At 40.4% G+C, this 17,027-nt stretch overlaps 2 protein-coding genes across 2 annotated transcripts; both read left to right on the top strand.

The window, feature by feature from the left end:
• The first annotated feature begins 251 nt into the window (after positions 1–251).
• afg2b (AAA ATPase AFG2B) lies at positions 252–7,590 on the top strand. The gene is made up of 11 exons (XM_033617548.2): positions 252–385; positions 594–1,209; positions 1,312–1,497; positions 2,794–3,078; positions 3,165–3,350; positions 5,122–5,280; positions 5,434–5,643; positions 5,740–5,967; positions 6,086–6,220; positions 6,933–7,058; positions 7,375–7,590. The coding sequence occupies exons 2-11, from the start codon at positions 619–621 to the stop codon at positions 7,510–7,512; spliced, it is 2,244 nt and encodes a 747-aa protein (XP_033473439.2). The 5' UTR covers positions 252–385; positions 594–618; the 3' UTR covers positions 7,513–7,590.
• A 197-nt stretch (positions 7,591–7,787) lies between these two features.
• coxfal3 (cytochrome c oxidase associated subunit FA4L3) lies at positions 7,788–9,253 on the top strand. Its single transcript, XM_033629028.2, has 5 exons — positions 7,788–7,915; positions 8,020–8,079; positions 8,200–8,288; positions 8,425–8,485; positions 8,793–9,253. The coding sequence occupies exons 2-5, from the start codon at positions 8,041–8,043 to the stop codon at positions 8,859–8,861; spliced, it is 258 nt and encodes an 85-aa protein (XP_033484919.1). The 5' UTR covers positions 7,788–7,915; positions 8,020–8,040; the 3' UTR covers positions 8,862–9,253.
• The last annotated feature ends 7,774 nt before the right edge of the window (positions 9,254–17,027 follow it).

The following is a 17,027-nucleotide window of genomic DNA, read 5'->3' as shown; positions in this document are numbered from 1 at the left end:
GCTGCCCCTGAGACCTGGCCCCGGATAAGCGGATGAAAATTGATGGATAGAAGGATGGAATAATAATAATCAATCAATAGATACTGAGATAAGTCAAACAAAAACATGAATATATATATATATATATATATATATATATATATATATATATATATATATATATATATTCATTATTTATTTTTAATCATAATAATTGTAACTAAGCGGAAGCGGAAATAAAACGGAAACCAGCTTCAACGTCTCGTCTCGCGCAGGGAAATGTTTTGGTTGACCATCTTCTATCAATGCCGCGTGGATTTTTGTAAACACTAGTTGGCCTGATGAATCGGCACCGCTGACACTTAAAGTATTTTAGCCACCATTCACCGGTGTCACACATTATCTGGTATGTAACGGTCTCAGTTTATTGTTAAAAAGTATTTAGGGCAGCTAAGAATAAAATTGTAGCTAGCAGCTAATGTTAGCAGCATGTAGCCTAGCTAAAGTTTACACTGTAGCTAAAGTGATGGCACGAGCTTCACTGCTGTGTCTGTTTGTCGCACTGTAATGAAGAAACAACGGTATCTGCTTACCTTTCTTTATTTTGCTGACAGTGTGTGAGACCGCTGAAGGACGATAATGTCTCTGCGGCTGCTGTCAGTGGATCCATCAGACCGGGGCTCTCAGAGATGCAGGCTGGGTCCAGGCTTGATGTCAGCGCTGGGTCTGAGTCTGGGCTCCCCTCTGCTGGTGTCAGTCCCCGGGGGGAGCTGCCTCTGCACCGCCTGGCCCCGGCCTGACCTGGCAGAGGGCTTCCTGCAGATGGACCTGAAGTGTTCCTCTCCCAGTCTCATCTCTCACCCACCTGCTCATCTCCACCTGGACCCCGAACAGCTCACACCTGTGCCCTGCCCCAAACTGAAAGGTGTCAAAATAACTGTGGTGGTCCAGAGTGCTGATTTTAAGAGACACACATCTCCTCGCCTTGTTCATGAGCTTGTGAAAGACATGCTGAAAGGTGTATATGTCCACAAGGGGCATGTGATAAACCTGGAGGATTTTGATACAGAGATTAGATATGTTGTTATTGAAAGCATCAATCTGGACTCTGCCAGTGCTGGATTAATCACTTCAAAAACTGGTGTGGAGATAACTGGCATCCAGACTGTCCGACATTACAGGAGTCATCTACAGGGCCAGCAGGTGCCACCACTGGGGGGTCTGGAGGAGGTCAGCATATATTTACTGTAATGACATTTCTAAGTATTCATCCATAGTGTGTAATCCCACCATGTGACACCTAAATTTGTTTTTTGTTTTACTGTATTTTAGGTTAGTGTCTCCTTGAGAGAGATGCTGCAGCTGCCTCTGTTCTATCCAGACACCCTGACCTCTCTTGGTGTGTCATGTCCCAGAGGTGTGCTCCTGGTGGGGCCTCCAGGTGTGGGCAAGACCCTGCTGGTCCGCAGAGTGGTGGGGGAGGTGGGAGCCAGCCTGGTGGTGGTTAGAGGGCCAGAGGTAAATATGTTTAACATTTCAGTCTGTTTATGTGTAACTGTGTTTTTGTAAAAACCCATGTTCATTATGATGTAGCAAATTGTCTGATCTCAGGTGAGAAGTTGTTAGACTGTTGAAACTATTCAAGGCACTTCCTTACACTGAGGCAACAGTCCTCTGAATACAATATTGACATAAAGCCTTTTCTTTTTTATTTGCAACATTGCCTACAGTTGCCCCATAAAACCACAGATATTAAAGGAATACTTCACCCAATAAATGACCATTTGTAAATCAATTTGTCACAAACTCTCACACAACTCGTGTTGTATAATCCGTCTCATTTATCCAGCTGTATGCTCAGTACTTCTCAAACACATGCATTTTTGCTAAAAACTGAACTTAAAGTGAAAATTTTCTATACTCTCCTCAAAGCCAGACTAAGGTTTTTAGTGAAAATGCAACTCTTTGACAAGTATAGAGCATACGGCTGGATAAATGAGACTTGGATTATACTGCACAAGTTGTGTGAGAGTTTGTAAACAGATGTTTTAATATAGTTTTGCTGTTGTTAAACGTAGTAACTCAATACAATCGTCACTTTTCGTGAGGGCATGCAAGAAAAACAGTGTTTTCTCTCTGAATTCAAGGTAACACAGCATGATTTACAAATTGACGTGTTGTGGGTGAAGTTTGACTTTAAAGGCTAAACATTCGGTAAGGCCAAAGCTCTGGTGGTTGGCATTTTAATACTGTTTCAGGGTTCATATGGTCATTATATTAGCCTACCCTAATTCAGAGGCAGGAGAGTACCAGAATATCATAAACAAGCAGATATATTGTTATATCAATATATGTGATTTAACACCTGTCATCATTGTGTTTAATCATCTACTGTCACAGCAGAACATCTGTCCCAGAACAAATAACAAGAAGATTTGTCCATTTCTGGCTGTTGGAAAGTCAGTTTTCCTTGAAAGCAGTCCATCCTCACATTTTCAAGTATCTTAATGTGACCTTGTTTTTTTGTTTGGCATTTTTTGCATTACGTGCTACAAGGAGTTGTACCAGAGATCTGTTGATGTTGTACATTTTGGATGATAGACTGAGATTGATTAAAATGACTACACTACTTTAGCGGCTTCAACCATTACAGATCCAAATTCAACCAAGCTGGGACACTATCATTTTACATTTAACATAAACACATTTACTTACTTTTTATATTGTAAAGCACTGTGTGTAGCATTTTTGTATCAACACAGCTTTTTAATATTACTGTATATCATAAATAATAATTGTAAATAATTGTTTCAGGTGGTGGGATCACGGCCGGGTGAGAGTGAGGAGAAGTTGCGTGCTGTGTTTGAGCAGGCTCAATCTGCAGCTGAAGAGGGTCCGTGTGTGCTGTTCTTAGATGAGTTAGACTCTCTGTGTCCAAGGAGGACCGGCTCGTCGGCACCAGAGAACCGCCTGGTTGCTCAGCTCCTCACACTGATGGACGGAATGAATCAGTCCGATCGCTTCCTCATCGTCGGAGCCACCAACCAGCCGGACAGCTTAGACCCGGCACTGCGCAGGCCTGGAAGATTTGACAGAGAGGTGCAGATCAGACATATATAACTCAATACATAATGACAAATGTAAAAACATCTTTGAGGCCCTGAATTTTTACGTCTCTCGTTCAGGTTATTATCGGAGCTCCCACCTTGCAGCAAAGAAAAGCCATCTTGTGTGTTCTGTGTGAGAGGATGCAGGTGTGTCCCAGTGTGGACTTAGCTGAGCTGGCACAGAGAACCACAGGATATGTAGGAGCGGACCTCAGCGCCCTGTGCAGAGAGGCTGCCATGCTCGCTATACGGGAAAACTCAAAGGTAAATACAGCAATCAAGCAACATTTCATAAATAAAAGAGATACATGTAGTACCTTCTGTCAGGATATATTCAGATTGTATTGTATTTCACACAGTAGGTCTCATATGACTCAGGATCGTATTTTGCCGCTTCACTCATATTTGATTTTATATGTGGGCTCAACAGGAAAAAATCACGTAAGTGCTCAGCTTTTAAGCTTGAGAAGAGTACTATGGTGGGTTTGTGGCAACCCAACTTGTGTACGCGTATTAAAAGTAGTGAGTTGTTTGTATTTAACCACCGAGCCGTACAGAGTGCGTCCCTGCCTCTTCAGAGCATAAACTACATCCATGGCAGTCACAGTCTTCCTCTTGGTGTGCTCGGTGTAAGTGATGGCATCACAGATAACATTCTTTAGGAAGACCTTGAACACACCGTGGGTCTCCTTGGACCAGAGATATGCTTCACTATGAGCCAGACGGCTCGGTGATTCCCAGATGTTATCACTGAGAACTTTACAGTGACGCTTAGCACCTCCTATACTGAGTCCTTTTCCTCCTTTGCCTCTTCCACTCATTAATGCTAGTTTGAGTTTCTTCTTATCTGATTTGGCACAGTCAAATCAGCGATCTAGGAAATGTGTTGTGCTGTATGTGTTCCATAAAGTCGATTCGGTCCTCCACTAAAAAGATGCACTTGCATTTATGCTACAGTTCACAAAATGTGGTTTGCACTGACACACAGTTGGATTGCATTGCTAAAGATGCATTTTGCTTATTGTTTATTTGACATATATTTCCCCAGGACACCCTGGAAATTAGTATTGATAGTATTGATGTTAGTATTGTCCCTCACTGCTCTGTGAGGAACAGGCTGGCACGCACCCCCTCCACACTGTTCCTCACTGCTCTATGAGGAACAGTGTGGAGGGGGAAAACCTACCCACCTTTATTCAAAGATAACTCACGGTACTGATAGACACCATCATGAACGCAGACATGCCTGCATGGAAAGCTTTATGCTACCCTTACTAATGACCAGTACGAACAGCAACTATCAAAAAAAACAATCTGTTTTACCAGCATATGATGTGATGTTTGTGAAGGTTTTGCATATTCGTAGCGCTCACTTGGGTGATGCCTCAGTGTACAACCATGTTTTGTGCAGTCACATTTAGTACATGCAGTACATGTAGTACATATAATTCTGTGAGCCTGGGTCATGGGTTGTATTGACATTGTCTACGATGTCATATTTTAATATTTTGTCTTGTTTTTGGTGTGGACCGCAGGAAGAGTAGTCGCTACAGCGGTAACAACTAATGGTGATCCTGACTTGACACTAAAGAATACTGATTAGATTATTGTCAAAATTAAGATATTGTCCAACAGAGAGGGAAATTTGTCTTGGGCTTTTTACCTCCATGCTTTGCTTTGCAAATATGCTATGTAAATAAGTAAGTTTATCTGTGAGTGCTGGTGTTCTGTTTGTTTTGATCCTCACCACAACCCAACACATTGCTCAAAATTTTCATACATACATACATATAAAAGTTTGTTGATACATAAAATCAAACATAGCAAGCTTCTAGAAACACCTAGTCAAGCTGAATAAGCAAATGTGTCACAGCAAAGATGCACAGTCTGCGTCCTTTCACACAGTCTGCATGAGTCATCCTTATAAAATAAAGTAAATTGTAATTTAAATGTAAAAGCTGCTATAATGGCTTTAGAGCGTTGATTCCTCAAAGTCATGATTGCTTTTTTTTTTCTTGTGTTGTGATATCTGCAGGGTTCAGGAGAGCAGGCGGTGGGTATGAAACACTTCCAGGAGGCCCTGAAGGTGGTGCGTCCCTCCTGCCTGCGGAGCAGCCTGGGCAGGACGGAGCTCTCTCCGGTGTCATGGGAGCAGATAGGAGGCCTGGATGAGGTCAAACTCAAGCTAAGACAGGTGACTGTGCAGCAGTGTTTGAATTATAGCAATGTAAACCACAAAGAGTCGTCATCTGAACATGTTTACCAATTAAGACTGATACAGAAAAAAATACTTCATAGATTCTCTCTTCCTTCCATCCTTCCTCTCTCTCCTGTCTGAACATCAAAGAGTATCGAGTGGCCGATGTTATACCCCGAGGCGTTTGTTCGTCTGGGTCTGTGTCGACCCCGTGGCGTGCTGCTCTACGGACCTCCAGGATGTGCAAAGACTACACTCGTCAAGGCCGCAGCCAGCTCGTCTCACTGTGCCTTCCTGTCTGTCAGTGGTGCTGACCTCTACTCTCCCTATGTGGGAGACTCAGAGAAGGCTTTAGCGCTGGTACTTTCTTTTCTTCAAAAACACTTATCAGTGGCTGCTGTGTTCTTATCCTTCTGTTTAATCAATAAACATCTTCACTTGTCTGTCCACGCGTAGCTGTTTCGCCAGGCCCGCGCCTGTGCTCCCTGCATCCTGTTCCTTGATGAGATTGACTCTCTGATTGGCTCGTGGTCAAACAGTCAGATGCCGAACAGCGTTCAGACCCGCCTCCTGTCTGTGCTCCTAAATGAGATGGATGGGGTCGGCCTGAAGACGCTGGAGAGGAGAGGGACAGAGAAGATCCCCCAGGCGGAGGGAATGGAGGAGAAGCACACGCAGGAAAAGGTCAGATGTTACGGAAACATGTTTGAGGCTGTCACTGCATCTATTAACACCACATTTGATCGTAATGAGGTGAATACATCAACACTTTATGCTGTAACCTGTTTTTGCTCTCTGACAGTTGGACTGCCAGGAAGTATGCAACAAAGAGGTGATGGTTGTAGCTGCTACAAACCGACCTGACTGCTTAGACAGTGCCCTCCTCAGACCTGGCAGGCTGGACCACATCATCTATGTCCCACCACCTGACGAGCAGGTAAGCTGTTTGTCCAAAGGAAATTAAATCTGAAGTCATACAGAAATCTTGTATGATATTTTTAGAGACTTTTTTTTTTTTTCTTTTTAATATTTATTAAAGTTTTAAGTTCCTCAACAGTAATTCTCACACAACTGACCACACACAAATCACACTGGTATAAGAAAAAACACACAATAGTAAGAAGATATAAGGCAGGTTAAACATACTTTTAGCATCAAAGTACAAAATAATAGAAGACCATCTGTCTAAATACATGTCCATCTGGAGATGCAGTATCGTGGTTATGTTTTTAAAAACAGATCGCAGCCTCAAGTGTTAAGGTCTGTTGATCCAGGGTAGGAGGGTCGGGGTTAATCTAGTTCATTGTAATAATTTCTTTGGCTATTAACATAAGTGCTCTGAGCATGTATTATTTATTTTTCTCCACCCCCCGTAGATATGCTTTGCTCAAAATCAACTAATGTGGTTCCAAGTTCAGGATTCTTCTATTTCCCTTTTTTAACCTTCTCCCTATAAACCTGTAGTTTAATCCCAAAAAATGTGAGAAAAGTCATCTCAGTCTATTACTGTACATCCAGTACAACTCAAAATGAGTGGGCACCTCTTTGATCATCAGAGAGAACCGATTTAAAAGATAGTTGTGCCTCTTTGTATTGGCGTATCTTTGATTCACTAACCTTTAACTTACCTTGGATGTCCATGTGTTTAGGCTCGTCTCTGCATCCTGAAGGTGTCCACACAGTCGATGCCTGTGGGTGCTGATGTGTGTCTGGAGGACCTGGCAGCAAAGACCGAGCTTTACTCTGGAGCTGACCTGGAAAACCTGTGTAAAGAGGTAATGTGAAGGCCACATTTTCAAAAATAGGTTTCTACCATTTTATAGGGGAGTTTTTACTTATTCGCTGTGACAGTCCAAGGACAGAGGGATGTCATATGCTGTAAAGTCCTCTGAGGCTAATTGTGATTTGTGATATTGGACTTTACAGATCTTGAAATTGAAATTAAATTGAAGTTACTATTTGCACAGCCTTTTGAGGCATGCCGAGTAATTGGGCTACAATGAACTTGACTAATCTGTAAAACACTGTGGGTTGCCTTCGGATATGAATTGTGCTACATAAATTAATTGAAATGTGTTTTTTTGTTTCCAGGCGGCTCTGTTGGCGCTACAAGATGAAAACATGGAGGCGTCTGTCATCGAACACACACACTTCCTCCGGTCCCTCAGCAAAATGAGCCCCTCTCTCACTGCCCAGCAGATCCATGCATATCAAACACCTCCCAGATGACAAAGCACAAACGTCCTTTGACTTGTATTATTACACCAAATATGCTTTGAAATAAAAAAAGGCAAAGGTAAAACCTGACCCTGTTTCCTGGTATTTTCTTGTGTTTTCTGTCACTGACAAGCACTTAAAATCTTACAATGTCTGAGATCTGTGCTCCAAAACATCCTCCAGCAACTGACCTTCAGTTCTCAAATGTGGCCACAAGAGGGGGCTCCACACTCAAAATTTATTGATCGTCAAATTAGATGTGTGGACGAATTGAACTCCACTGGTGCAGTTGAGCAGAGGAAGCTGTGTCTGTCTACGTGCCTTTCACCTCGTACTAACCCCTCATCCAGCATACATCAGACAGCCTCACAGGATGCTGAGCTGAGAGACGTTAAGGACTTCTCGGCAACCACAGGTGAGACCTTCCACACAGCTGCCTCTGTGACTTGTTGACTTTAATTTACTGAATGGACCATCGGACTCATTGTTGAGTGGAAATGTGATCCATTTCTCTTTTAGGTACTTGAGACATTCGCAAAAATGGTTGGGTTTTTCCAAATGTTGAGGAAGAAAAAGGAGGTGAGACGTCATTTTTATGATGTTCAAAATTATTTTGTGTTGTCTGGTTATTGAATTTTTATTTATATATTTTTCTATTATGGTGATTATTTAAAACTCATTTTTACATGTGCGTTTCAGCTGATCCCTCTCATAGGGTTCATGGCTTTTGCTGCAACAGGAGCAACCTCTGCTGCTATCTACTTTCTGTTTACTAAACCTGATGTTATGTGAGTGTTATTGCACTTTTTACATTGCACTCTAATAAAGTGCTTTAAATTGCACTGAACTCTACACCTGTTCTCATACTTGAACCTGACTTCTATCAGTCTCAAGTGATGCAACATTTTCATTCATTGTTTTTAGTTTGAATAAGACCAGAAACCCAGAACCATGGGAGAGAGTGGACCCATCAAAACCTCAAAAGGTAACATCTAAGATTATGCAACATTTTATAATCCATGTATAGTTTTTAATGAGCTTGATAAGCTTTTTTATGTCTTGGCACTGAGATACGAGCAGAATCTGGGAGTGCGCAGCTGCAAACTGCTGAGTCACTGAGGAGGAAATGTTATCAAATTGGTATCCGCCTGCTGTTGTGACAAAAGATTGATGATGTTTATGTTACAATACATGTTGGTACACGCTACTCGTGTGACATGTCACTTTTAGTTGATGTAACGTGCAAATACGTCATGTGAAACCTAATTTTTCTATCTGGCATTTTGCTGCAGCTCATCACCATCAATCAGCAGTGGAAACCAGTGCAGGAGCTGGAGCTGGTGAAGAATCTCACCAAGTAAATAAAAGGCGGGCGTCTGCCTGAAAGATCCACAGTGTGACCAACCAACCTGCCTGCCCCCCCATCAGTCTAACAGAATCCTTTCTGCACGAACTAGGATGCTTTGACAGTCAGTGTGCGGAAATGCTTCTGCTCCACTGGTGGGGTTTCACCCGGCTCTGGACATCCATCCATAACTGTAGAAAACTGTCATAACAGGTAGCCATGCTGCCATGAAGTGTAAAAGACTAACTAGCTGTGATCATAGCTAGGGAGCAACATTTACACTGATAAGCTGTGGTGTTTAATTGCTGTTAATGAAGTTGTGAAGAGTGTCTAAATGTGAAAGACACAGAATGTAAACTCTGTAACTGAAGTACTGTACAGTGTCAATAAATTATTGTTGTAAACATATTCAACTGTCTTTGTCAGTGTTGCTTTTGTTCTCAAAATTCAACACATTTTTCTGCAGGATTATTTGTATTCCTGTCTGTAGATACGTAAAATATTGTGGTTTGTACTACAGAGGAAATAGTAATATCTCCTCTTAGCTTTATCTGCCTCACAAAAAGTGTTTGAACCATAAATGCAGTGCTGAAAATTGTAAATACCCTACATAGCAAAACATAACACAAGGAAAAGAAAGGTGACACTCTATATTTTCCTTTTTGTCAACAAGTCCTGTGAAAACACCAAAACTAACACTGACTTGATCCTGATAAGAAATATTATCTGTGCAGCCAAAGCTAGCTCACTGCTCTGTGCTACAGGCGTTACCACTAACATTAACAATGGACCCACTGTGTTCACGTGCGCCAGCGTGCCACTATTCATGATAACATGATCCTAAAATGGAAACGGCTACAATTCAGCCATCATAATTTTTTATTCACGCCTGGGTATTTTGTAATGTTGTCCCAAAACTATAAAAACAAATGAGCTACATGATCGCACTTTCTAACATGTTACTCATTTATGATGAACACGAGTACTGTAGTTCAGTCTGAGTTGATCCCACATGCACTCGACAGGCGCTGAAGATACTCTAAAGTGAAGTGTTTCTTAAACGGGAGCAAGGGTGTAAATATAGACAGTGCAGGCAGTGTGGTTGCACCCTAACCCTAGCCACCCCGAGGGGCCTGATTGCCACCTGGAAATACACCTGTGTTCAAAGAACTCGCATTAAATGAAAAATTGTGCAATTTTCTATATATGCCCTCAAAAAGGCAAACCCATCTCCATCATGGTTTTCTGCTTTTGTACAATTGTTTAGTACAGAGAGAGCTGGACCCAAAAGCATGACTCAGACAGCTGTTCAGTTTAAAGTGGCACTCAGGAGAAACAGGGCAGGCAGGCTGAGCAGGGCTGGAAACAGGTTGGCAGGCTGGTGTGACAGGCTAACAGGTTTCGGCAAAAAAAAAAAACAAGAGGCAAAAAAAGCAACAAATAAGCTGTAGTTAACACCACAAGGTAGACTAAACGACCTGGCAGAGACTGCAGTGCAGAGCCGGGGTATTTGTCCTTCTGGGGTTGATTAATGGATGGCTTTCAGGTGAGCAGGCTGATTGGCAGCAGGACTGATGAGAGCCACACCTGGACACACAGACAGAGAGAGAGAGAGACAAACAAGGAGCCACAAAAACAAAGGGGAGGGGGGAAACAGCTGACACGAGGAGTGAAGGAGAGGCACAGACTGACAAAAATACTATCAATCTATGACAAAATTATATGCTATTCCACAAAAACTTTGAAACTACAATTTAACTATAAAACTACTTAGTTAAACTAATAATTTCCTATTGCTTTTGTACTTTTTGTCAGGTATGTTATGATGGTTGCTGGGTAATAAGTATGTAGATGCTGTCCAATATCAAGTCTCTGTTTAATCATGTAATGAGACAATATGATTTACAGCAGCTACTTTAGGTGCAAAATCTCTCCAGACTGACAGGCTGGGCACCTCTGCAAGTGGATGTAACATAAAAGCAGCTTCATAACACACAATTAGTAACTAGGGTGCACTAGGGCCCATCGTAACTACCTTACGCCACTGAACAGGGGTACAGGTAGCCCTAAGGGTACTTTGGAGTAGGCCTACTGTAGAGGGTACCTGAATTTCTTAATTCTAAAAACACAAGTCATGCATAATTCCTTAAGTAATTATGTTACAATAAGTTCAATAAGAATGTAAATGTATTTCAATAAATCACACTTTATATTTAGTATTTCTATTTTCAAGGAAATCGTTAACTGCTACCACAAATGCATTTATGTTTGCGTTGTTTTACTGTGTTTTTACTGTGTGAAAAAGTATTTCAAACAGGGGAACATTATTGAAAAGAGAACCACTACACTAGGGCACCAAAATGTGTGTTAATCCACCACTGAAAGTAGTCCCAAATAGATGCACTATTACTCCTGCTAAAAACTACAGTGTCCAGCCATTTTGGAAAATTGGTGACTGTTTTTAAAGGAATAATTTTTGGGAAATGTGCATATTCACTTTCTTGCCAAGTCAGATGATGATGTGTACAATCTGTATAATAGCCTAAGCTGCCGTCAGCAAACAGCTAGCCTGGCTCCATCCTCCTGCCAGCACCTAAAATATTCACTAATTATTTAACAAGTCATAGCTTGTTTGGCAGCGTGGTGCGGTGATTCACATTATCGCCTCGGGTGCAGAGTTTGCATGTTCTCCCCGTGTCAGCATGGGTTTTCTCCAGGTACTCCCACTTCCTCTCACAGTCCAAAAACATGCAGGTGAATTGGTGACTCCGAATTGCCCGTAGGTGAGAATGTGAGTGAGAATGAGTGTGAATGGTTGTCTGTCTCTATGTGTCAGCCCTGTGATAGTCTGGTGACCTTTTCCAGGGTGTACCCTGCCTCTTGCCCAATGTCACCTGGGATAGGCTCCAGCCCCCCACGACCCCCAACAGGATAAGTGGTTATTGTTATTGTTCCTGGTCATAAATTAGCCCTGCACATAACGCCCTGTAAAGCCACAACTATTGTTTCTACACTTCGGTTTTTGCAAGAGTTAAACAAGATATAATGTGATTAGTGAGCTTTAAAGCTCCACACCAGCAGATTTTGTCACCTCTAAACAGAGCTTTGACAGAGCACTAACTGCTTCTCCCTGTTTTCAGTCTAAGCTAAGCTAAGCTAAGCTAACTGTCTCCTAGCTCTAGCTTCACAGCTATTTAGTGCGCAGACATGACAGGGGCACTGACCTACTCATTTTACTCTCAGCAATGAGTGAAACTGACAGACTACATTTTTGAAAACAAATGGGCTTGTATCTGAAGGCTGGGAAAATGCTATCTAATGCATTGCTGACTTTAGTCTTTTCCTGGGATATGTTGACATTAAGAAAGATTAATGCCAGTCTGTTGTTTCACACTTGGATTGCATGCAGTAAATACCTCATTAAATAGACTTCTTTTCACTGTAGACAGTTTGACTTATGAAAAAGAGCACAAGTAACAGCAACAATGGCTCAATGGCATGTTTTATCGAGACACCTGAATGTGTGTTCCACTAAAACATGGCAGTGAGCCAGTACACACAACAGGCCTGTCAGTTCCCCGGAAAAGGGATTAATAATGTTACTAGATTCAACTGTGTTTCTTTTGCAACGACAAGGGAGAAAAATATCTAATTCTTTAAATTTGGAAGGTTAAATGTTCATATATATTTGAAGAAATTATCTCACCTGCAGCTCCCACATGATCTTCATCGGCAGATAGAGTTCACCATGATGTCATGTAATTAGAAATGTATTATAAATTTATGAGCAAAAGTCATTTGAGAAAATCTAGACTGGAGCCTATCCCAGCTGACATTGGGCGAGAGGCAGGGTACACCCTGGACAGGTCACCAGACTATCACAGGGCTGACACATAGAGACAGACAACCATTCACACTCACATTCACACCTACGGACAATTTAGAGTCACCAGTTAACCTGCATGTCTTTGGACTGTGGGAGGAAGCTGGTGTACCTGGAGAGAACCCACACTGACACAGGGAGAACATGCAAGATCCACTTTTTATTCAAAAGACGCAGTCAGTATTTGTTTACAAGCTGTTTGCAGACGAGAAGATGGCGAGGTGTTGCCAGGGAGGAGCAGCTATAAAGTAATTACTGCCATAGACCTACAAGCAATGTCCAAATGCACTCATCCTCTATTTTTATGGCTGCGTGGGCATTCATCACTCCCATTGTGTTCTCTAATAGGAGACAATCCTCTTAACGGCTGTCTCATATCTCAGAAGGGAGCAAAAACATCAGATAACCCGTGTTCAGTGTCAGACTGTGGCACAGTGTGGCAGACAGCCGCTGGACTGTTGAATCTGAAAGGGTTTTCGTGAATTATTAAACGCTAAACAAAGGCCGTGAACGGAAACAGACTGTTTCAGGAAACCCTTCTATCTGGTTTCACTTACGAGCTCGTTGGGTTATACATCATCATGTCAAAAAGGGTGTTTCACATTTTAAGCATTTCCTTCCTCCTCGCTGTTATCGTTTACCCTAATATGTTTTTACATGTGGTTTAAAATGTTATGTAGTTTTTTTTCCCCAGTCACATTTCAAAGCTTTTGAGAATGTAAACAGGAGATACTGTGGATGAGCACGGGCCTAAGGGCATTTTCAGCTCTCTTGTATCATGTGGTCAAATACGTGTAGTGCTAGCCAGAGAGGGACCTTAGTATCACCTATCAAGCAGCTGAAAGGTTATTTAGGGAAACAATGATCAGAGAGGAAGGATATAGAGGTGGTGCAGGAATCTGTGTACGTGACACAGTCAGACACGTTACAACACCACAGACCATGTGAGCAGCAAGTAAAGCAGGTAGTCACTCCCACAGTGTATACCAAGTAAGAGATGGAATTCCCCTTGTGCTGTCTAGCGGCGCATTTCAATGCTGTAACAGTGAAAACAAGTTGAGACGTGATCTATTTTGGCCTGCATGTTGTTTTTTTTGCTCTGGTATGGACACTAGTAACTGAAGAGGCCTCATTACAGCAGGTTATGATACTCTAAGGTGAAACAGAGCACTCAGGTGGATGTTGTAAAACTATTGGCTTGACTGCAATGCAAACAGAGTGCCTGCCTTTGGTTGCCTGGATACGGAGACACTCCCAGTTAACTGATGTTGTCAATGATAAACCTTTGATATGTCCACATTTTGAATATTAACCTTGTTTTATGTGAAAAGCCTCAGTAAGCTGACGTTTTCATGTTTCAATTATACTTAGTCTTAAGTATTTTAGCCATTTACCACAAGATTCACAGACTCTCAGTTTTGACATTTTAAAAGAGGAAGTTCACCAATTTTCAGCCATAATAACGTAAGTGTTTTATCTGTGTTCATGCAGAACTTTTATTTCCCCCTTAAGGAAGGCTTTATTCACCATCAAACCTACACCTAATAATGCAAGTAAAACTACAGCTTTAAAGCAGTTTCATTATGATAAGTACAAGCACTCTTGGGACAGAAATGTGCGTTGAATGCTGCTGGTCATCCCAGTGTTGTGAAATCACTTTGCAAGCTACCAGTTACTTCACACTGGCAGAGATTGCACTACAGCAAAACTACCCTCAGGAGAAATCTTGTTATGTTAGCTAAAGCAACACAGGAAAAATAGCTTAAATTGGCAAAATACATGTCATACAATATGACAAAATCTAATACAAAAAAGTCCCATGCCAGCAAAAAATGTCCTTTAATGGTTTTATTCCAAGAGGTGCTGTTGTTGTTCACAGGTCAAACATAAACCAAAAAGCCCAGCATTCATGGGAAAGTGCAGGAATGTCAGTTTTAGTTTTGTACAGTGTTCAACAATCAGACACCTGCGCTCACATGCAACAACTTATCTGAACATTTGTTAATAAAAAGCCAAAATCAATACTTACCAATACTGACTAACTGACACCAAATACATCTAAGTTTAGTTTTACAAATTCAGATTCAAAACTAAATATTTTTTAAAGGGTGAGCTGACAATCCAGCTTCCTGGCGACCTGAGAAGGGTCAGGGCGGGTCAAAAGGGGTCAACAGAGAAGCAATGTTAAAAACAAGATTAAAAAACATTCATTTTTCTTTATGGTCCACAAATTATGAAAATTACTTGTAGTCTATGTAGTTAGGCTACAGAAAATGTCAAAAAAAGTATTTTAACTACTTAAACTACTATCACTGTGCAAATATGAATGTAGAGGAAATACCAGCAAGCTCCTTTGAAATGTAGCCATGTTAAATGACGTAGTTCATACTGATTCAGCCCTGTGTGCACCATCATTTGAGATGAAAGGTGGTAAATAGAGGTGTGTAACTCAACCTGTGTGTATTTGTTATCTTATCAAAATAATATCTCTGCCATGGTAAAAGTGCCACCCAGTGGTGAAAGATAACAGCAACGTGTGCAGCTACATTTTACCGACCATCTCTGTTTATACTTTTTCTTTCGGTTCCAGAATTCGCAGATGAATAAAACATGGAAAAATGTGGACAAAGATGAGACAAACATCTGCAACAGTTATTGATTCAGTGGAAAACAAATATTCACATTTGAATAGAAGCTCTCGGTTGGATTGTGGAAATAAGCAGGTGAGACACTACAGGTGAATGTGGTAAAACTTTAAACTAATAGATTGTCACCATGACACTTCCCAAGTTGAATTTTTTAGGTTATCTGAAACTTTATGTCTATGAATGCAAATGTGGCATCATCTAATTAAATATGCATACACTTGCTGCACCAGTTCAAGAGCACAAATCTGAACATTAGATGAAGTTAGGTTCAATATTCTTGTTTAATTTTGTTGACATAAAAGCTCTTACAGAGAGGGAATTTGGATATCTTTTTTTTATCAATCCATAAATCATAAAATACTGTCAGTAGCCATTAAAAAACACATTTTCACCATGTTTTTACTTTCGACATAAAATATTATAAATCAACCTGTGAATGATATGTGAACCAACCCCTCTGTAAAACCAGAATATAGAAAGGAATAAATGTGAAGGTTTGGTGTTTGAAAGTGCTACTGAAGTGGAGATTTCTGACTCTGAGTATGAGAAAAAAATCTAATTTTGAGAAAATTGCCTTTAAAGATATGTATTGTAAAATTCCATACATTTTTAAACTAAAAATAAGACACTACAAGTGTATAGGGTAAACACTTTAAGCATTAGATACTACCATGAAACTGAAACTTCCCTTGTTTACTTTTACATTGATTTTTTTTTTAATTACAAGTTCTCTGAAATGTTATGTATGAATATGTAAATATGTAAATGATTGATGCATTATGTAATTAAATATAGAGGGGTGAGAATCAGAGAGGCATAATTGACATTTGATCAATTTTACAGAACAGCAAAAACAAGAAATTACTACACTTTGTCACAACTTTACTGATTTTACTCTTTAATATGAAAATTTGAAACTAAATTAAAATGTGATTTACAGTATACATTTTACAGTATACAGTACAGTATACTACAGAAATTATATTTTTTTCAAGTGTTTAAATGCACTATGCCCCAAATAGTTCAGTGTGTTCTTTTGGTTTTTGAGTATTAACTTTTTCACAACTTTCCTTCTGGCAATAGAAAGAGCTCATCAGGAGCTTACATTTGATTTATACAACTCATTTTTGCCAAAAATAACAAAATAAATATGCAAATGATGTATTATGTAATTAAATATCAAAGGGGGAGAGACTTAAGGGACATTCAATCAACTTACAGGACAACCAAAACAAAAAATGACTATACTTTTTCCCGACTTGATTAATTTCAATTTTCAGTATTAAAACTTAACAAAAAATGTGGATGACAGTGTACTTAGTAGTATTTTTACATTTCATAAAATATATTTTTGAGTGTTTAAGTGCACTTATGCCCTTTTGTCCAGATGTTTTAGTGTGTTCTTTTTTTATTCTAAATTTTTTTTAATAACTCTGGATTGCTTTAGACTATCCTTCTGGTAATAGAAAGAGCTCATCCGGAGCTTACATTTGATTAATATTACAAATTTTTGCCCAGAATGTCACTTATGCCCCTCTGTGGGTGAAAGGCCTATTTTACATACATCTCCAGAACAGAAATTCGCACCAAAATAAACACCTAAAAGTGTATTTTGGACATTTTCTTTGCGATTCTCTAAAAGACGACATAT

This window comes from Epinephelus lanceolatus, chromosome 2, assembly GCF_041903045.1.
Source record: "Epinephelus lanceolatus isolate andai-2023 chromosome 2, ASM4190304v1, whole genome shotgun sequence".
Lineage (NCBI taxonomy): Eukaryota > Metazoa > Chordata > Actinopteri > Perciformes > Serranidae > Epinephelus > Epinephelus lanceolatus.
This window is presented reverse-complemented; position numbering and strand designations above follow the sequence as displayed.